This window comes from Fringilla coelebs (assembly GCF_963513975.1).
Source record: "Fringilla coelebs genome assembly, chromosome: 1".
NCBI lineage: Eukaryota > Metazoa > Chordata > Aves > Passeriformes > Fringillidae > Fringilla > Fringilla coelebs.
Window position 1 is genome coordinate 89965257 of NC_140028.1, and position 21915 is coordinate 89987171.

At 47.0% G+C, this 21915-nt stretch overlaps 1 protein-coding gene across 6 annotated transcripts in view; it reads left to right on the forward strand.

The window, feature by feature from the left end:
• Positions 1–21915, forward strand: part of ATXN1 (ataxin 1) — a 215575-nt gene that overhangs the window by 190511 nt on the left and 3149 nt on the right. For 5 of the 6 annotated variants that reach the window (XM_084215223.1, XM_084215225.1, XM_084215226.1 and 2 more), the window contains one exon: positions 14229–16269. In XM_084215223.1, the coding sequence (XP_084071349.1) occupies positions 14389–16269 (1881 nt within the window). In that variant the 5' untranslated portion in view covers positions 14229–14388. Of the gene's footprint in view, positions 1–5088; positions 5202–14228; positions 16270–21915 lie in introns of those variants that run through there. The other variant, XM_084215228.1, reaches the window with a different exon arrangement.

A 21915-nucleotide genomic window follows, 5' to 3' on the forward strand; every position in this document is an offset into this window, starting at 1 on the left:
AACGGGAGAAAAACTTAAAAAGCTGAGATAAAGTGAAAATCAGGTAATAGGTGAAAATGTTTTACAAAATGGTACAGCAAAGCCTATAGTCCTGTATTCAAGCTAGAGAGTGGTTTCATTTTAAAGTAAATTCCTGTTGTAGTTACAGCATTTTTTAATTACACCTTCATTAAGTGTTTAAAACATTTAATTTTGTAACCAGCAAATAGGTTTTAATTTTTTTAATATTACTGGGAAAATATTTACAAAGAAGTTCCAGCAGTTTTTCCCAGCTGTAAATATATTCAAACATTTTTGCCTCTAACAGATTCAGGTTTGAAAACAAACATTTCCTAATGTAATTTTTCCTTGAAAAATTCCTGCCTTTTTTATTAGACACCATTAGTTCTCAATTAATTTTAGCCAAAGGGCAACAGTGACTTGTGTACCTTATTTTGATTTTAGTTTCACTAACCTTACAGCAGGGTGTTGTCAAGGTTTTTTCTCCTTAGGAGCTGAATAAATTCTGACAAATTATGTTGTTGTTTTAGTCATCCTGGTTGTATGATCTCATGATCATTCCATATTTTTATAACGTGTCCATTGTACCAAAGTGGTTATCTATCACTCATTGCAGTAGTTATTTCATGTTTCTAAGAAAATATGTCATTCATCCATAAGCACAAGAACAAAAGGCAGAAGAAACAGCATTTTATTTCATATTTACCATAAGGAGTCTGCAAGTTACTAACAGTATGAAAAAGAAACCAAACCAGATTAACAGATGTAAAATCATTACACATTCAGACAAACAGTAGGCAGAGAGAGAAAGTGGTAAGCAGCTCAGAAGCTGGAGAATCACTTGGTCCATAACTAAACGGGCTTAAATAAAACCAGGAAAAAATCCGTTTTCCTTTTTGCTGTAGGAATGGCGATGGTGAGAGATGTTCTTGGGCCTGCAGGGGATGCTGTAGAGCAGTGGGATGCATCACATCTATTCCCAGCTATTGCCTCTGAAACTGTGAAGCCAGACACAGGGTGCCTCCATGATCAGACCTGCCTGACTGTCTTGTCAGTGCTCCCTGTTTGTCCTGGCTGGAGTGGATGTCTTAGTGAGATGAGGCAGTGTTTTGCAAGGGACCCCCCCCAGGAGCTGTCCTCTCTCAAGAGAGTTTCTTCATTGGGTTCTGCTTTGCAATGGGAGAATCTGAGCCTGTTTTAACTATTTTCTTCTCTGGGAGAGCAGCACTTAAATTCTGACTTCAAGAAGAATGCACAAAGGTTTTGTGCACTCAGATCCCAGGCTGAATCTTTCTTTCCCCTAATTTAGTTGGAATGCTTCTGAGAGGTCCTTAACTGATGTGGAAACTGAAATCTGGTGGTTAGCAAGGTATCCTTGGATAGAGAAGTTTTCACACAAGGTCTTGCCTTAGCCCCAGCCAGGGGGTAGCACTTCAGAGCCCTTTGGGTAGTACCCATTGAAGCTCCTTGGCAAACTTTGGGGAGACGAGTCTGTCGCCACAAAAGGGCTAACACAGGTTTGCTGGGCCCTGTGCAAAAGGCTGTAGTTGATAGGAGAGCTCTGTCAGTAGAGGACACGCAATTCTGAGCTGGATTTGCTGGCATGGGTCCAAGGAGTGCCAAAGAAATCTGGAACTGTACCATCATTTACTTGTGTACGAGCGGAGCTCTACAGCAAGTTGTACCAGCCATGTATAATGTGATATCATGAATTTAAAGGTCAACATAGCGGCTCTAGTGTTTAAAATCAAACTTTGGAAAGGTGAATTTCTGTGCTTAGAAAGTTTTGGAGTCTCCCTTTGTAGCTGAGTTGCAAGATGATAGACTTCAAATGAACCACTAACTTTTGATTGCCTTTGCCCTACTTTCTAGTTCAGACCAGGGGATAGAGCTAAAGTCACCAGCTTTGATGAAGAAGGGAATCAACATTTCTCTTTCAGGCTTTGTATAAACGGGCAGCTGCTTGAGTATGCTGAAGTGTGAGGAATGTGAGCAGAGAAGCAGCAAAAGTGAGTGGAAATCTCTAAGAAATACCACTAATACATTGGACTGCAGTTCAGCATTTTGTTATGGGCATCATTTGTATTTATACTGTCAACACAGGGTGGATGAATGAAGCTACAATAAATGATACAGACAATTTGAATTTTTCAGAGTGCTTGAGACATGATTCTGTTTCTCCAGCAAAAAAGATGATGTTTTTTTGCCGTTTCAGGGATTAGGTAAATCCCCATGAGTGATGACAACAGACAGAACTAGGGCTTGCAGAAGTACAGAATGGAAAATATACTTGACACTTGTGAGAAGTGAACTCTGAGCTGGTAGTGTGGTTAGACACGCAAGCCTCATTTCACAGTGCTGAAATATTGCCTTCTCATTCTCCTATCTTGAATCATGAAATCTCACACTCTTCTAATGATTCTTTCAGAGGGAGCATTGAAATTACTCATATAAACAACCAGAATTGCTCAAACCACATCCCTTTTATTTATCTAGACCAAACTACAACTTCTGCAAAGTTTGGATCATTTGGGATAAAATTCTCAGTGTTCCCAGGCTGGCTTTCTTCTCCTGCTCCTTTATGTTCCTGACCGTCTTCTGATAGCCTGCTCTAAAACTGCAGAGCTACTTCTGGTGTCAGAAATCACACCTTGCTGGGTGCTCCCATGTATGGAGCATGATGCATGGAGGAGAGGCTCAGGAGAAGGAATTTCAGGGGATTTGATGCCCTGATGCCAGGAAAGGAGGTGACTGCAGTGAAGAAGGCTTGAGCTGCTGTTCAAGCAGGACAGGGAAACTTAGGCCTGGGCAGATGAGGAAGGCTTTGTACTGTGTCTTGAATGTGTCTTGAATTGCATCAGGGCAAGAGAAGGGAGGTGAAATGAAAAGAATGAGCCTCCAAGCTTTGGACCGCATTTGGAGAAGGATGAGAGATGGGCAGAAAGGTAACAAAAGGGCCACAGCGCTTAAGAGCTTAGATAATTGACAGGCCCTTAGCCCAAGACTGAACTTCCAGTGAAGGAGGCTGACTTCAGTGTAGAGTACTTCGAGACTGCTTGGCTGGTGTCCTACACACTCTGGAGTGCAGGAGGCCAAGGACTAAGAAGCAGCTTGCCTTCAGACACCTTTGCATCTCTTTCTCTTTTTTAATTCTATTAATGCAGTGAAAGCATGCTGAATAGTTTTTCTCTTATAGTCAGCAAATCCATGGTGCTGTCACGTAGTAAAGAAGTGATGTTCAGCCATACCTCACTGCTCACTTGCTGATGAGCTGCAATGTGTAAATCTCACTTGTAGCCCTTGGACATGTCAACAGCTTTCTCCTCAGAAGCTGTGTGTTTGCTTGTCTGCTAGTTACTCGGGTTCTCTTCAGCACCACCCACCTACAGAGAGCTTCAGAAAGGGATCCTCAAGTTAACCATGGGCTTCTGTGGTATGGTCAGGAGTGGAGTCAGGATCAGAGTAACAGGTTCTGGTTTGGAGTCTTTTAAATGCTTTTGCTAAGTGCATCTGAACTGCAGACCTTTAGCTAAGTGTTGGCCTTACATTAATAACCCTTTTTGAAAGTGTTTGTCCAATATGCCATTTGTATCATGGTTTGTGGTGGTGGCCACAGAAGATTTCAGATGTGGTGACTTTTAGGCCATCTTACAGAAGAGGCACCTGAAGTTCCTACAGAAAATATTTGTGCTCTCCATAATAACAGAGCATAGAGACTTATAACATCTGATTTTAATCACTGGGGGAGGGTGGGGAGTGTAGATGCTCTTGAGCCGTGTCAGCTAGGTCTGTGGCTGAAGATTTGCACCAGGATATATTGTTTTCATTATATAACCATAAACGCTATTTTGAAAAAGTCCAAAGTGCTTTATATTTCCAAGTTACTTTTATGGACTTGCTCAGAGTAATCTGCCATCTGGTATTTTTTTTTACACAGACACAGGGCAGAATGAGGTAAGGGAGGAGAGATGCTGACTGCTTCCATGCTCTTGCTCAGCTTCCACTGAGGGAAATGTAATGCCTTTCCCCTTTCCTTAGTGTCCAGCCTGGCTCCTTGCGTGAAGCTCTTCACAGTAAAGTCAGAGCTGACTCTCAAGGCCTGTTTTTTGCAATAGTTATGAAGCAGCTTTCCTGTAGTGTGCTGGGGAAAAAATGCAGTGAAAGTCATTCTGATGACAGCTAGAGGGAAGTAATAACATTCTTTGCAGACTTACATGCAAAGAGTAAGAAAAGTAAGTGCAAGAACTGTACAAGGAAGGGGGCTGTATTCAATGCTTGAATGCTGCATGCATTTGTAGGAAGTCTTACATTTATAAATATGGGGATCAAACAGACTTCCATTACCAATTGCTTTTAGCTGAGTGATGCTTCCCTTCTGTTTTCTGTTTTGTTTTTTGTTGTTGTTGTTGTTGTTTTAAATTTTTTTTCTTTAAAACCCTATTTCTGTTCTGCTTTAGTCCCTTCTGTCTTGACTAAATTGTGCAACGTATGTGGTAAGTGCAGAAGAAAGGGGGAAGCAAACCTTGCAGCAAAATGAGTTGTGTCGATCCTGCCACAATTCCTTTTTTTTTCCCCTCTAAATAATCAAATTGCTTAATTAGTCATTGCTCTGGGGAAGTTCTCTACTCAGCTTCCTGCTGGCTGCACTGACTTACAGGGCTGCTCTCGATTCCGCGGTCTCCAGCGCCAGCGTCTGACCTCAGCACACCTCCCAAGCCCTTTGTGCTCTTGGGGAGGCCGTGGCAAAGACGTGTTTGTGCCTGGGCTGCGTGCAAAGCTAAAGCCCTGTTCAGAGCTTGAGGAATGTTACGTTATCCTTCTTCTTCCAGCCCCAGTGGCTGATGTGAGCATGCTCCATGCATGCATGGCACTGGCTATTTGCCAGATTCAGAGTAATTTTTTTTTTTTTTTGAATGAGTGAGTGAATGAATGAATGAATACCTGATTAAGTTAATGAAGCTGAGCCAATGGTGGGAGGGAGTGACTTGGCTGCTGCCTGCTCGAAGAGATCTGGCAGCACATTAGACTTGCATAACGCTTTATAGCTCCATGCTGCGCTCCATATGAGCCACAGGAGAGGGCTGCAATAATTACTCAGCTCTCGGATTGAACCCAGCTGCAGGTAGCTAGTCATCCTCTTGTCCATTTCACTGGTGCCGGGAGTCACTTGTCTTGCGCCGTGGATTTCCTGGGGCACATGGGTAAGGTGCTTTCACAGCAGTGATCGCAGCGGTGAGAAAGCATGTTTGTGGCTCAGTGACTTTTACAAAAGATCCATTGAGGTTTCCAAGCAGTGATTCACTGGACCCACAGGTTCAACGCAGGAATTTTTTTAGTTCCTGAGTTCAAAACTTGTATATAAATAACCTTGATGGGAGCTGTGTGATTTTTTTTGTTTTCTTGTTCTTTCTTCACCTGGCTGGGAAAAATAGAGCAAAAGGTTTTCTTGTATCTGTTTTTTTGTTTAAAAAAAGCAATTTTTTAAAGTCCTCCGAGTTCTTTTTGACTGTTGTTTAAGGCAAGTTCTTTCTGGCAGCCCCGGATGGTACATACCTTTGTTTCTCACATACTTAAATTAAGAGTACTGGCACTGCCTGTTAGCACACCGCCTTCATTTGTCAACGTTCCCCGCTTGAGAGCAACGATGATGATTTGCATTCTTAGTTGGAACGGGTGGGTTTTTTAATTGCAGCTGAAGCTTGTGACTGTGGAACCTGCCATGTTTGTATAATCCTGCATTATTTCATTTTCTTTTGATTGTTTTCTGTGTTGCCTAATCAGAACAGTTGGGGCGATCTCAGCCTCGCCATGCTGGCCTCAGTCAAGTGACATTGGTGATGGATCTGGGTTCTGTGCACATTTTATCTGCTTGCTCCCCATTAAACAGGAGGGAGGCTCCCCACTCATTGAATCAGGGAGAGTAACTAGTCACTTGGTTTTGTGGGCTGCAAGGCCTGGAGAGGTGTTGCAGAGAGAGAGAAGGTGCAGAAGAGTTGATCTGGCTTTCTTCTTGCTCGTGTGTAGTGCTGCATGCACTGACCCCCACGACACTGCCTGTGCTGAGATGGTCAGCGTGAGGGTCTGTGCAGGACGAGTGGGTGATGCTGCAGGCCATACCCAAATGTAACTGACTGGAATGAAGAAGAAAAAAAATAAAGAGTTAGAGGAAAAAAGGGTGTCTGAGGGGGATGTTTAACTTGTTCTCTGTCTGCAGCACTGGGGTATGTGCAGTGTGCCTCGAGACCAGCACGAGCTGCTGGCTTTTCTGTTTGTTCAGTAGTGATGGTCAGTCATCCTGGTTTGGGAGGGCACCAAGCGAGCATTGAGGCAGTGAGCAAGGGCTGTTGCAAAATGGCTTCAAGTTCAAGCTTTGCTGAATGAAGTTTGAGCGAAGGCAAGGTGTTGGAATCCATTTCAAGGGGAATTTAACATCAGTTCATGTTTCACACTTTACAGATGGACTAATTATAGTCTAATTTGCTGGCACGTGGAATCTACCAGAGAAGCAGTCTGCAGGGAAGACTTCCAAGGAAAGGCACTGAGCATGCAGATGACCTTTCCAAATCTTCCCCTAAAGCTGTGCTCTCACACTGTCCCCTTATCAGCCAGGCTTAAAGGCACACTCCTCCCCGTGAGCGCCTGTGCTTATCTGTAAAATGGCTGCTCCGAGTTGGCTGCTGCTTGCTGGTGTTTCTGGCTGGATCTTCAAAGGGGTGAAACGCCCCCGGTTTCTGTAATTTTTCGTGGGGGTCTTATTCAAGTCTCCTGGCAGCGAAGCCAGGCGTCTCTCTTAATTTGTTTTGCAGAAGATGGAGAGAATGTTAGCGAGCGTTTTCAGACACATGGAAGGAGACCTGTGTGACATATCTGCAGTACAAATGTGTTCATACAGGCATGACAGTTTCTGTCACAAGTTAAAATGAGTGGCGAGTGGGTGTTGCTACGTTTAGAGTCACTCATGTGAAATTTTCAATGGAAAATTGTGTAGGCAGCTCCCATTGTAGCCACATTGTAGGCACATTTTAGATAAATGAAAAACATCAACAAAGTAATTTCTGTATTAGACTTGTTTATAAATGAGCTCTATTCACTCATTTAAGCTGCAGAAGCGCCTCTAGGGGATGGGTGTGAGAGTAGAGGGTGTCACTGAGCACTGTCAGATGTCCGGCTCTGGCAGCAGTCGCTGCAAAGCAGGAGATAAAAGACTGGATGCTGCGCTGGCCACTTGTGGAGTTGCAAAGGTGGGATCCCCCTTTCCATTCTGTTTGTTGGTGGGCTTAAAAGAGTACTTTCATTTACATGAGTTTGCTCCATGATTTCCATGCTGCCACCACAGACTCTGGGTATGTGTGTAGTGGAATGCTGCCTTCTTGAGCATCTTGGGTTGGTGGTCCTCATATCCTGGCACAGCTGACTCCAAGGCTCAGGGAGCAGGGCTTTGAAGGGGTTTGGCAGGCTTCTGTCAGGCTGCAAAGGCTTCAGTGCGGCATGGTGGTAAATCATCGAGCTGCTGGAGGGAGCTCCAGCCACGTGGGACTATGCAGCTGGCAGTCAGCCTGAGCTGAGACCCCAGGCCTGAGCAGCCCCAGAACCTTCCTTTGTGGCTGCAGATGGAGCTGCTTCTCATAGGGTCAGCTGAGGTGCACTTTCTGTTGTGCAGCTGAGAGAGAAAGCTGCGCATCAAGCTGTGCACACTCAAATGGCTTTGCTCTAGGCTCAGACCCTCACTTAGCAGTTACACCCTTTCCTTTCCCCCACAGAGGCAGAACACTATGGAATCTAGCATTTCACCCTCAGAAAAACTTCACTGTAATCAGCACTGTCAGCTCATACATTCTTATCTGTGGATATCTGATGCTATTTCACAAAATTCTGTTTCTTGGTGTCAAATGATGAGAAGGGAAATTCCACTTTTAGCCAAACTAATAAGTTTCTGATCTTGTGGGCTGCAGGGAAAAGCTAGAGACCTAAGCCTGAAAGAAGGCCTCACACAGCAGAGGGGCAAGTTAAAATAAGTAGTAGTAATAATAATAATAATAATAATAATAATAATAATAATAATAATAATACCAATAGCCTTCACCTTTATAATTTTAATAAATCTTTTATTTGAGAACCAGTATCGTGCGTTTCAGAAGCAAGAAGCTGGGCCTGACCCCTGACATCTGAGAGCCCAGGTTTGGCATTGCAAGGGGGGGTTTCTGTGCCAGGGAGCGAGGATGCTGCTGTGGGGTGGGCTGGGAGGGTGGCAGGATGGCCAATACAGCCCTCCAGTGTCAGCCCTGACATGGGGTCAGCTTGCAGCTCTTGGAGGAAATGCTTCCTTGCTTGCTGCCTCCCTGGCATCTTGCACTTTGTGCTCTGGTACCACTTCTCTGCAAAGCATGCTGGAAGAGGAGGGGTCACCTTTGCTGAAAGCTTTTTTCTGTATAAACAAAGGATGTAGGCAGCTGTGAATCTGTTTAAATCACCCACAGTACTCACAGTCCTGCAAGGCTTACGTGTAGCTGCACGGCTGTGTGTGTGCACAGAAAGGACAGAAAGGTCTGCTGCACACCCAGAGCACAGAGCGACTTGGACAGATGCTGAAAATAAGGGCATCTCTCCTGCTGCAGAATGAAGGGATGGCACCCAGATGATCTGATGGCAGAAACCTGCAAACTTCTGGTTAATTCCAACTCTTCATTCAGCAGTTAGCTTAACTAAAACCAAAGATAATTTTAGTGCCATGTTCTTGTGCAGTTCACCAGCGCCTATCAGGCATAATAACATTGTGTTATTAACTAAGCACAGTCTAACCATAGCAGCTCAGGAGGCAAGTGCCCTACTTAGGACACGCACATCTCTCCTTATCCTCAGAATTCAGGGTAAGTAGGAAAAACAGACAGTTAACCAGTGGAGTAGCTTTCTGATAATCAGTTTGTATCACCCGTACTCATGAATGGCTGTCCTGGAACTCCATCATCTGTCTATCCTTTTGGCAATATGTCTTACATTGTTTTTTCCTCCTAAACCTTCCTCTCTCAACTCTGGTACCTACATACCACTCCATTAAATTAATGGGAATGTTGAGTCTTTGAGGATCTCTCATCTGGTGATGTGCTCCCTGAGGTTTGCTCATATCACTTGCTTTTTGTCGTGTGTGGAGTCTGTCTGATGTGCCTGGGGAGAGGAAGGACGTGCAGAACTACTGCTCACTGTGCCAAAACCTGTAGCAATTTGCTGTGGCATATTCCCAGAAGTATAATAAGAACTAACACTGCACCGGACAATCTGTCTTGTGGATGCAGTGTTGATCGGGAATCCTTTCATTTTGGGAGGAAAATTTCAAATTTTATTAGAGGTTTTCATGTTCCTTATTAATGGATCTCTGCAGTTGGCTCTCCCGGGAATTCTGCCAGGGAGCTGTGAAATTGGTCGGGTTGGACAATAAACTCCTATAGCTATTGTTGGCCTGCGCTGAGCTGCCCATGGCAGGGCTAATGGAATCTGCAGCAGTTACAACCACGAATATGTAGCTGGCAGCGGGCAGGCTGTGGGGCGGGGAGGGGAGAAAGCTGGCGTACGGATCTGAGAGGCAGAGTGCAGCTGCGGAGCCCTCTGCAGTGTGTCTGTCTTTTCGCCTCTCTGAATCTGATCCTGCAAGATGCCAGCCTCCTTGGAGGGGAGGGGAGAGGTGGGACGAAGTGCCTCCCCTTCTCGCTCCTTTCTAGCGCTGCCGAAATTACTCACTCGTGATAGGACGGGCGGGTGCTTTGAGGCGGGAGCATCAGGCTGCGCTGCTGCATCTGCCCGGTAACACCCCAGACAGAAAGAGCCGCGTATCAGGCTCGACTCTGCGAATGTTGCATTAACACCTACGTGCCAGGCACGGCAACAGTGTCTGATGGAGGAGAGACACAGTTTTTTTAAATGTGCGCTAGATGTATCTCACGGATAAATGTGAGAGTTTGCCGGTCATACCTGGAGCTGGAAAGTGGAAGTTGAAAGGTCATAGTACTCTGTGTGTTTTTAGGATTTGCGATCAAAGGAACCTTTTGACAATGCGACTGGCTTAACTGAATACCCTTGAAGTTAGAAGCTGACGACTGCTCCCCCCCTTGAGTATTTACTTCTTGCACTAGTCCTTTGTCCTGCTGGCACATGACGGTGTGAGCTCGCTGGCAACTGCGGAAGGGTCAGACACCAGAGGAGGATGGAGGGACCAAGTTTTTGAAGAAGGTTTAAAGACCCAAAAAAGGATGTTAGCTGCACCACGGGACAGAGAAAGTGCTTGATTTCTCAAGGCAGTGAAAGTCCCACTGTTTGCATAGCCAGGTGCTGCTGTGTTTTGTGGTTCTGGCCCCAACTTCTCTTCACCCCAGGGCTCCGTCCTGGGTGGTGGGACACAGCATGTAGCTGTGTTTGGACGCTTGCATCGCTGGTTTTACCTTTGCTGCAGTGAACTCCAGATAAATAAAGGCGGTCAGCATCTGAGGCTATAACCCAATATCCTCTCCTGTGTTTTAAATTTATTAGATGAAATAAGTAGAAAAATGTTGTTTTGGGAAACATAGTGAGATTTAAAGTGCTTTGCAAAGAGATCCCGGAGTTTTGCATGAAAATGCACATCCCGAGCTCCAGTGAGCAATCCCTCTGGGACCAGAGCAAGCCCAGATGGTGACTCCTCCAAGTGATTACTTTTCTGCCTTAAGCCTTTCCAGGAATTTGAGTGTGGGCAGACTGCCAGCGGACACTGGCTGTCCAGACAGTTTAGCAATGTTCCATGTGTACTCACTGCCAGAGATACCAAAGTCCAGCTGCTCTCCCTGATCTCTTTGTCCCTTTTACCTTCCCAGCCATAATTACACATGCCTGCGCGCACGCACGCACTTGTGACACACGCAGGAACAAAAAATCACCTGGTGTTTCCTGCTTGTTTGCATATCTACAAATCGTGATTGGCAGCTCTGAAGTTATAGGAAAGCTCCAGTCGGAAAAATGTCTTGAATTTAAAAAAAAAAAAAAAAAGCATGCAAATAACAAACCCTGTGGCACACCACAGAAGGCAGGAGCTCATCTTTCTAGGACAGCCAGCAAAAAAATGCTTAACCAGGTCTTGTACCTCTTGCCTTTGAGACACTCTTGTTTGGGTTGTCTCCCTTTTGTTGTTTCCCAAGCAAAATCAGTCCTGTCTTATCTTTACTGTTGCTGGAACTTGAATAATGCTGTAAAGTTACTGTTTTACTTTTAGATCTTGAAGTAGAAGTAGGCTGTTTTATGCTGCATATTTCCATTTTTTGCAAATCCAGTCCTATGTCTGTTAAGAGCTCAAAGTCTCACTGTGAAGTGCCTGGGCTTGAAAAAGTGGGGCAGTATTCACTGCTCTATGGCTGTCTCATCCCTTGTCTCCATTAAATTTACTCATTCCTCCTGGTTCTCTAGGAGATTTTGGGCAGTCCTTTTGTTACTGGTAAAGATGAACTCAGCCATCTGAAAGATTTACACCAAAAAAACCAAAATGCACAGCCCAAAGGAGTTAGTACTTGGTATTTTTGAAGGATGTTAGCTTTGACATTGGAGGCCACCCAAACCTCAGTGGTTCAATGCTATTTAGTGGAATAAAATCTTTGCTTCAGTTCCTGCATAATGAAACTTTACCCCATTTCATAGAGCTTCATAGTACTGCTTTCCATGCAGAGAAGCTGAACCCAGATGCCTCGAACTTTTGGAACCACTGGTTTTGGGGAGCCTGGCTTACCCATCACAGCAAAAGAGGCTGTCCCTATTCAGTCCCATATACAAGCTCTCTGCTCTGTTGCAGGCAGAGAAGCCAACCCTCTGCCTCTGCTCCCAGCTTTTCCCCGTGGGAGCGCATTTAAATTCTGGATTTGCATCTCATGTTCCAGAAGAGACTGGAGGATGGTCCAAGCCCAGCACAAGCTCCCTGTAGCAGGGGGAGCAGGATGAGCACCCCATTCTGAGGATGTCCCCCCTGGGCAGCTGCCTGGTCCAGGATCTGCTGACTTACCTACCCAAGCCGACTGCCCGGGGCAGAAGGCTACAGAGAGCTAAAGTTAACCAAGGATGACTGCGCAAATGTGAGCTCGGCAGTTTTATTTTTAGTCGAACTTAAAAAGAAAAATCTGTAAGTCATGTGTAATATAATAATTTTAGCTGTTGCCAAGACACGCTGAGCAACTGTTAGGAGGAGGGGAAGGCCCATGCTGATCTAGCAGGGGCCCTGTCTCCTGGCTGCCCTCGTCGCCGCAGCCCCGGTGCCGAGGTGATGGCGCTGACAGACCAGGGCAGGTCAGGATAGAGCCTGGGCTGCTGCGCTCTGGGTGTCACCAGCCCTTGCACATCAGAAGCTGCCCTGAGTTCTTTGATCCTCCCTATCTCCTCAAAGCCAGGGAATCTACCCTGAAACAGTGCTTTACCCCCCTTCTCCAGCTCTAGCTGTTGTTGTTTCATTACTGTTTATCAATATTTAAAGAATGGAGTAATTAACTTAACACTGATTGTATCAAACCATTAGAAGGTTTGGACTTTTCCTACAGGCTTACAGCAGCTTGGAGGACCATAAACGTAAAGAGTGCTTTTAAAGATAGGTTTAATCTGAGTCTAGTGTGTCTTCAAAGTACTTCGTACACATATAAACATCAGGCTTATTGTTCATTAGAAGTGAAGCAGCAGGGAAAGAAATCCCCCAAAGGAATATTACTTGCCATAAGATAAGTATCATTACTGCTGCTCAGCATTCCCTTTAAAGTGGGCTATATCCTAATTCCATCTTCTTTCACATCCACTCTTAATTCTTCCTCTCTATTCTTACGTGTAATGCATGCTTTTCTTGTTGAGCTGTCCCTGATGTGAGGGGCGCAGCTTCTCATCACCCATTCTTGAACAACTTTCAAAACAGCCAGAAATGCAGATGACAGGTGGTGGCTGGGCAGGGGCTGAGGAAGAGTTTCACTCATCATGAAGGTTGGTTAGGCAAGGCAAGGTTTCAGGAAGAGAGTAAATGTGATACACATTACAGTTACAACATTTTCTTTAGCAGGTAATAGAAGAGTTGGGAAGACTTTGTTGCCTTTGGATGAAATTGGTGATGCAGAGAAAGCAGCTTACTTGCTCCAACAGCAAAATCAGCCCAATATGAAACTGCGAGTTTTTACCGTGGTGGGGGCTCATGATTTGGATCAGGAAACTCAAACACTCTTTTCTGAGCAGCTCTGGGCAGGTGTCCCCAAGACTGAGGACACCTGAGTCAAACTCATGGACCTGTGGCCATGGCCATGAGTGTGGTACCAACAGCTCCTGTGGTGCAGCAGCGGCTAAGAAACAGTGGGGTTGGATCCTGCCAGAGATGGATGTGGTGCCAGCACCTGGCTCTGGCCTACCTGCATGTGGCAGGGAGTTCCTCCCAGCAGAGTCCTGCCTGGACACCTGAATGTGAGGCATCAGTAACAGAGGGAGTTCAAAGCACTGGGTCAAAAAAACCCCACCAGACATCAAAAACCTGGCTCAGATCCATCCCTGGCTCTGGGCTGCTGCTGTAAATAGCTTGCGTGGCTGAGCTTCATTGCCAGACTGGGAGATGAAGCACACGTGTCCCTGTAATGAGCTGTGGTGTGGAGGGGGGACAGGAGACAGCTGCTGCCTCCACAGCCCTGCAAGGTGTCACGTGAAGTCGCCCTGCCGGTGTCTCTGGGTTTCAGGGGTTTAGGAGTGACACACCACCGTCCCTCTGCACCACTCACCGTGACTTGTTGCTAACAATATTTTGTGTGTGCCTGTTCCTCAGGGCTCCCTGCTGTGTGCCTGTGTTTTTTTAGGGCACGTTAGGGTGAAGGCAGTGTCGTCATTGCAGGGGAAGAAGAAGCTGGAAGAACAAAGCAGGCACCATAGAGACACGGAGGGTTTTTGTAGGGGAAGGAGAATAGGCCTTGGGAAATAAATAACTGCTGCTAAATGTGCCATGTTATGGCCAGGTTGTTTCTGATATGCCTAAATTTTTTAATGTTTTCCTGATGTCTTAGCAGACATGCCCAGGATTTTTCTGCTATTTACAGCATAGCTAGCTGTCAACTGCTCCTTGACATGAGAGTGGCAATGCCTGACCATTTTTATTTTATTCTCCAGAGGCCTTTTTCCTGTTTGCTGATTTAGGGTGTCTGCTTATTTGTTTTCCTTTCTCATTGTTGATGATATGACTCCTGTCTCCCTTGTCCACCCTTTCGTTGCAGAATCCAGAGGAGCTGTCGGAGGATCGGGCTCACAGGGAGATGATTCCTCATGAAGTCACTGGATCCCCTGCAGAAATCAAATGTGACTTTCCATTTATCAGACTGAAATCAGAGCCAGCCAGACAGTGAAGCAAGCACAGTGGAGGGGGGACGGCGAAAGATGAAATCCAACCAAGAGCGGAGCAATGAATGCCTGCCACCTAAGAAGCGAGAAATCCCTGCCACCAGCCTGCCTTCGGAGGTGAAGCCGGTCCTGCCAAACGAAAACCACCGTGCAGATAACCTGGCATGGCTCCCCAGCACACCCAGTGGCCAGGGCTGCCTGGGCAGCCGGCACCGGCCTGGGGGCACCTCCTCGGTGGAGGCAGGCTTGCAGCAGGGTTTGCACAAGTCACTGTCTGCAGGGATGGACTATTCCCCGCCGAGCGCGCCCAGGTCCGTTCCGGCCTCTACCACTCTTCCCACAGTGTACTCGCCCGCCCTCTCCCAGTCAGGGACCCCCGTTTCCCCCGTGCAGTACACTCACCTGCAGCACACCTTCCAGTTCGTCGGGCCCCAGTACAGTGGATCGTACACCGGATTCATCCCCTCGCAGCTGATTTCCCCAACGGCCAATTCTGCGACCGGCGCCGTGGCGGCGGCCACCGCCGTTGCGACCACTCCATCCCAGCGCTCCCAGCTGGAGGCTTATTCCACTTTGCTGGCCAGCATGAGCGGCTTAAGCCAGCAGGGGCACAAGGTTGAGCCGCACCTGGTCAGGACGCCTGGACTGATCGCTGCTGGGTCTCCTCCACCCACCCAGCAGAACCAGTACGTCCACATTTCCAGCTCTTCCCAGAGCACCGTCAGAAATGTCTCTCCTCCAACCATCCCAGTCCCCCTGCACCCACATCAGACGGTGATCCCGCACACCCTCACCCTCGGCCCTTCCTCCCAAGTGGTGGTGCAGTACACTGACTCGGGGGGCCACTTTGTCACCAGGGATCCCCCCAAGAAACCCGAGAGCAGCCGGCTGCAGGCGATGCAGGCCAAGGAGGTACTGAACGGCGAGATAGAGAAGAGCCGGAGGTACGGCATTTCGCCTTCTGCCGACATGGGTCTAGTCAAAGCAGGCAATAAACCAGCTCCCCATCACTATGAGACCAGGCACGTGGTGGTCCACTCGAGCCCCGCCGAGTACGGCGTGCGGGATTCCTCAGGTGTCCGAGCCTCTGTCATGGTGGTCCCCAACAGCAGCACGCCCACGGCGGACATGGAGGTGCAGCAGGCTGCCAACCGTGAGACCTCTCCTTCAGCCCTCAACGACAAGGCAAGTTTGCACTTAGGAAAGCCGACCCACCGGTCCTACGCCTTGTCTCCACAGCAGGCTCTGGGCCACGAGGGGGTGAAGGCGGTGGCCACGCTGTCCCCTCACACCGTCATTCAGACCACCCACAGCGCCTCCGAGCAACTCCCTGTGGGGCTGCCGGCGACGGCTTTCTACACCGGGACCCAGCCGCCGGTGATCGGCTACCTGAGCGGCCAGCAGCAAGCCATCGGCTACCCCGGCAGCCTGCCGCAGCACCTGGTGATCCCGGGCGCGCAGTCCCTGCTGATTCCGGTCGGCAGCGCGGACGTCGAGCCGTCGGGAGTCACGCCTGCGATCGTCACGTCGTCTCCTCAGTTTGCAGCAGTGCCTCACACGTTCGTCACCACCGCCGTCCCCAAGAGCGAGAACTTCAGCGCGGAGCCCCTCACCACCCAGCCTGCCTACCAGGCCACCATGGTGCAGGCGCAGATCCACCTGCCCGTGGTACAGTCCATTGCCTCCCCTGCCGCCGCGCCCCCCACGCTGCCCCCTTACTTCATGAAGGGGTCGATCATCCAGCTGGCCAACGGGGAGCTGAAGAAAGTAGAGGACTTGAAAACAGAAGACTTCATACAGAGCGCGGAAATTAGCAACGACCTGAAAATAGACTCCAGCACTGTGGAGAGGATTGAAGACAGCCATAGCCCGGGCATCGCCGTCATACAGTTTGCGGTGGGGGAGCATCGAGCACAGGTAATGGCAACGCCTGGTGGGCTGGGGGGTTGCACTGGAACGCATGCTCTGGCCCCCCAGGCCACATCGCAGCTCACTTGCTTTGGATCCACTCGGGCTAGGTTCTTCATCCATCTGTGGTTCAAACTGTAGACCAAAAACCTTCCCCTTCTCTGTGCTGGGGAGCCATCAGGTCACGCTGGTGATAGACATAGACTCTTGGATATCAAATGGGTCTCTTTTATAGCTGGGGAACTCACAGGAAGACTTATGTGCTTTTTGTGAGTTTAGATTAAAATACCAGATAATGTAGGGAGTATGAAAGGTTACATTTTTCATTTTGATAGGTGATTTTTACCATTCACACCAGAAAGGGCGAGATAGAATCAGATCAAAACCGACCCTAAAGAGATAGGTCGAGCACAAGGCAGTGAATTTCCATGGCTTAAAAACTTGGGGCGGCCTGGTAATGGTTCTCGTGCACACAAGTTACTGAAATGCACTACAGTGTTTTTCTGAAGCTTCTCTTGAAGGTGGTTTTAACATTGCATGGCTCATGTAAACTCTGTGGTCAAGTGCAATTTGGAAGGAAAAGCTGTCTAGGTGTCTGGGCAGGCTGTGCTTCTGACCTCTGCTTCTCTGTTTGCAAAGCAGGAAGAAAACCTTTAACTTTCCAGAGGTGTTTTTAGGTTGAGAACAAGTGCATATTGATTTGAAAGTGTTATCCTGATGCTGTTCATTTTCTGAGCAATTTAGATTCTGTTGGTTGATGCTGAAAAGTTCAGATGTACTGTGTAGCATTTGGCTTCCTGGAGGTACTCAGTTTAGATAATCCTGTTGCAAATCTTTTTGGTTTGGTGTGAGTGCTGTGAACTCCACCATCTGCACCTCTGATGCTGCAGCCTCAGCACTGGAGAAGCAGAATGAGAAAGAAGGAGAATGAGAGGAACTGGGCACAGACACAGGTAGTAACACACCTCAGGCTGATAGTTTGGAGGAGAAAAGCAAACCATGATGGTACTGAGGAGCAGATCACACAGAAAATTCCTTACAGTCTCAGCAGCCTGTGGCCTGTCCTTTGCCAAGTGTACACACATGGTGAATCACCACGCGCGGCATGTCCTCCTTCTCAAGTCAAACAGGCAGATTCCCTGTGTGGGTTTGTTCATGCATGTGCCTGCATCTGCACAGCTGATTGAAGTCGAGCCTCTCGTGCTTCCAGTACAGAGATGGTTTTTTTCCCCACTGCTTAACTGTATTTTGGTGCATCTCAGGTTAGAGGAACTGTCCTTGGATAAGGACCAGTTACTATAATTTGCCATGGTACCTTGAATAATGAGATTACAAAACTAGCAATCTCCACTCTGCAATTTTCATCTTGCTCACGTTTCTCTGCCTGCAGCCAGGCCATCGGTGTCTGCACAGAAGAAGAGGTACAAATGAGCAGATAGCATTTGTGCCATGTCTGGGTCACAGCCCCGTCAAGGCAGGCAATGGACTGCGGTCCTGGGAAGAGCTGCTCTTTTTCAGGGGGTGGAGTGCCATCCTCTGGCAGAAAGGGAGCAAGTCCGAGGCTCTACAAATCCAGGGCCCGGCACACGGGTCTCACCCAGCAAAGTGTCACCTTACAGAGAAGCCTATAGGGAGCAGGCTGACATCATCGCAGCCAAAATACTCCCCAGCTGTGTTTCCCACCAGGGATGCTTCCAGAATGGAGGGCGAGTCACGTAGAGATATGATTAGAAATTTAATTTAGGTTTCCTGCAGATTCCAGGACTTGGGTCTCTTCCCAGATCAGCTGTGTCCCTGCCTAGCAGGGACTACTGCTGGTTTTCCTTTGCCTTTGGGAGGGGGGAGAGAAGGAGAGAGAGAGAGAGCGGGTGCATTTCTACATGCTCGAAGTCTCTGTGACCTCACCCTTAGCCTGCTGTGGTGCTCTGGAAGTATTCAGCCCTATTTGCAGGTGTGCAGCAGTCATTACTCCTTAGAAGATTGCCTGTGTGAAGAGGCTTAGTCTTCTCTCTGAAAGAGCAGTACTTTGGCGAGCTGCTCTGAGCACCAGCACTGTGGTGCTGCCGTGTGAAATAGAGCTCTTGACTCTGGAGTGCAGGGGGATAGAGCTGTGTGTGTAGTGCAGCTCCACAAAGTATTTCATTACAATTGACTCTCACTTGCATACGTGCTTCTGCAAGGAGAGAGCTTTTTGAGTGGTATTACCAAGGGAGTGTAACTTGTAAAGAGTAAGTGCCATACAAAAATAGGGTTGTTATCATTAGCTTTGGCTCACTTACTCGCTCCTCCCAGGGATCACTGGGAAGTCATTATAATATTGATGAATCTGTATTTTCAAGCTCTGTGCAAACACTAGCTAATTTTCTCACCAGTTGAGGGACAGAGGTAGGAGGTTATTTTCAGCTGAGCATATACCACTGTAATGTAAACAGGGAGGCACCGGGTAGCTACTCTTGTGTCATGTCACTGCAAGCCCTCAGCTGGCCCTCCCCAGCACAGCACTTAGGCAGAAAGGAGTCATCCTCCCTGCTTTTCCAGTCCTCCAGTCACCTGGAAAATCCATCCCTCTTCCAGGAAACCTAGAGGAAAATCAACACACCTGAATGCCTTGGTAACTGAAATAAATAAACTAACTGTCCTTACCCCTGGAGGGATGCTAGGTTTCCATTTCACAGCATCCCGGCTCTGGATTAACAAGTCAAGTAAGTATCAACTGGGCCAGAACCCAACGTCCAGCTGCTACTCCTGTGCAGTCAAGGTGCCTAGAAGACAAGACCCGAGGATCTACATCTCTTTGGAATACCATATATTATTTTTGTAGTTAGAATTTCATCATGATTACCTATCCATCCTTTTGCTGCCAGGAGAACACAGAAGCCAGTAATTCACCTCCCTTGATGTTAAGGTCAAAGCACACACGCTATGCAAAATAAGTTCTCTGAAATGCTACACTTCAGCTCCTAGTCATTTCTAAAGTATAGATTAAATGGAAAAGATAAGCATACTGTTCTTAATTTTCCTCTTTTTTTAAGCCAACAAAACCAAACTGGAATCATAACCACTAGAAATGGGAAAGTCCCATTAGAGCATGCAGTTAGTAGCCCTAACTAGTTTAGTGTAAATGATTTAAGACCATCATCTAGTTCAGTTTTCCCCTTACATCTTTCAATGCACACACAAATGGTTACATTTTCTTTGAGCTCCCCTTTTCCTTATCCTTGTCACCGTAATAGACACAGAAAGAGATGTTGACTCAGTTCACTGCTGCAGATGGAGATCTCTGCCAGCCTTCCCCTCATGTGATCTCTGTGTCCCCTGGTCATAGACAGTAAGTCCTTTTGTCTCCAAGTGATGGGTGGCTGTGGTCTGTCCTCACGTTCCTGAGTTCTGGGAGTGCAGCAGATGACACAGCTCATGTGATGAAGGCGGCAGCCTGTGGTCTGCTGGACGAGAGGCAGCTTCTCTTGGGAAATGACGGGATTGCGTGACTGCAGGGAGCAGCAGCCCCTGACGTTCCAGCCCTGCCTGCCTTTGCTATAGTAACAGTGGACTGAATTAGGATAGATGCAGGCCTGGGGGGGTGCCCAGTCAGGGCATGTTCTGGAGAGTGGTTCCGTGGCACGAGGTGCTGCCTACAGCCCCAGAAATCTCTCACAGGAAATCCACTCTTGTGAAGGCATCGGAGTGCAGGGGGAACATTAGAAGTCCTGAAGTTTTCTGAATAGGGGAGGTGGTGTGGGAGCATGGCACTGCAGAGGCTTCTTTCTATGAGAAGGAGAGCTTCTATTCTGTGAATCCACCCAGTTGTTTTTTGGGCCCGAGGAGCCTTTCAACACCCAAAGCAAGGCCTTCAGTGGAGAGCTCTGCTGCGTAATTGCACATTGTTTCTAGAACTGCTTCCTTCTCTTTGTTTCCAACCTGCCACTCCTAGTTTCATCACATTTTAATAGCATTATGGAGAAAAACACTTAATTGGAAAATGCATGTTTACATTTATTAAAATATTGTTCACACGAACCGCTTTCATTAGGCACCTTTTGCTTTCGTGCTTGTTATTTTGGTTGCTGCAGCGAGGCGCAGGACTAAAGTTGTGTTTCTAAATGTTGGGAAGGGTGTTTCCTGGGCATCAGATCTTCTAGCCCCTAGTAAAAGTATTCTGGCTCCAGCTGGGATTTCTTAAGCTGTCTTAAGCTTGTGTTGCCTACTGAGTTTGGCTGAGAAATAAAAATTACAAAGGGTTATAGAAAGTTTCAGTTTTCAGTGGCTGCGCTGAAGAGTTTCGGCTGCTTTCACTAGTCAGTGTTAACAAGTAGAAATATAACTGTAGCTTGCAATAGAACCTCAGTATGCTTTGAGAGGAACCAACATGTTTGTTTCTTACTTTATCCTCTTAGTAGTAGCTAGAAAAGTTCCAAATTTCCTTCTCTCCTATAATAATTTTGGCAAAATACTGGGGGGTCGGGGGGAAGCTTTTAAAATAAGGGGGTTTGTGTTTTAATGCAGTGGTCAAAAAAAAATTTGTGGGGGTGTTTTTACTGAACTTTCAAAGTTCTTAAACTTGTTTTTAGAAGATGGTTGCCTCAAACCCCTCCTTAGCTGAATCCAGGAGCAGACAGCTAAAACAGGGCTTGATAATCCATGAGGGAACCCATTTTAAATCAAAAGTGGTACATGCACAGTGTGACCAGATTGTGGGGATTCTAGCATTCCACCATCTTTGGTGTTATTCATGATCACCACTACCAATTCTGGTATGTGTTTCAGTGATCAACCCTTCAGGCAAATGTTTTGGATACTACATTTAAAAAAAAAGCATAATGTGTGGTGGAAATGTGTTGACATCAAGAGGAACTTGTGTGTTGGTAAGGATGATGCACACAACCAGGTATGATTCCCACAGGTACAAATAGCTTCTGACAAGGATGGAAAAGTAGAAAAGGAAAGAAAAAAAAAATGCAGCAGGCAAGCAGGAAGAAAGAAAGATGTGAGCAAAGCAATATAAAGGAGAAAGCTGTGTCCACCAGATGATCATGCCTGGAGACAGCCTCAGTTCTTGTGCAGACAGCAGCTTCCATGTAAGTCCATGGGGGATGCTGCATACTCATTACTGCTCCTGATTAGACTCCAGATTAACTGAGATGCATATGTATGGAATAGAATCCCAAGCTCTGGGCAAATATTTCTGCAAATCCTCGTTCTGGAGTGTTTCTATCCAGTGACATGAAGGGATGGGGCTTTCATGGTTACCTCACCCCAGTTTCTCCATAGTTCAGAGCTTAAACCAGGGCTCAAGTCAGGTCCCTTTCCACTATTGCAGTGTGTGTAGTTTGACTGTTGGCAAATAGTTCTGGTTGGAAAGAGTTTAGCATGACAACAATTGATGTAGTATCTTACACTTCTAAACTGCTCCTTTTGAAATTCCTTGTACAGCGGCTTACTGTGTTGGGCAGGTAGAGTGGCAGGGTAATGGATGCAGTGTTATCCACTGGCCTAGTTGCAGAAGTGCATAGCATATATTTATAGACTCAGTTAGGTTTTTTCCAACAGAATTAACCCTCCATAAACAGCAGTTGGCTGCTAGTGCATGGCGTGCACGTAGTCAGAGGCACCGTCAATATCCGGTGGGAATCATTGGTTGCCTGGTTCTGGAGCGTC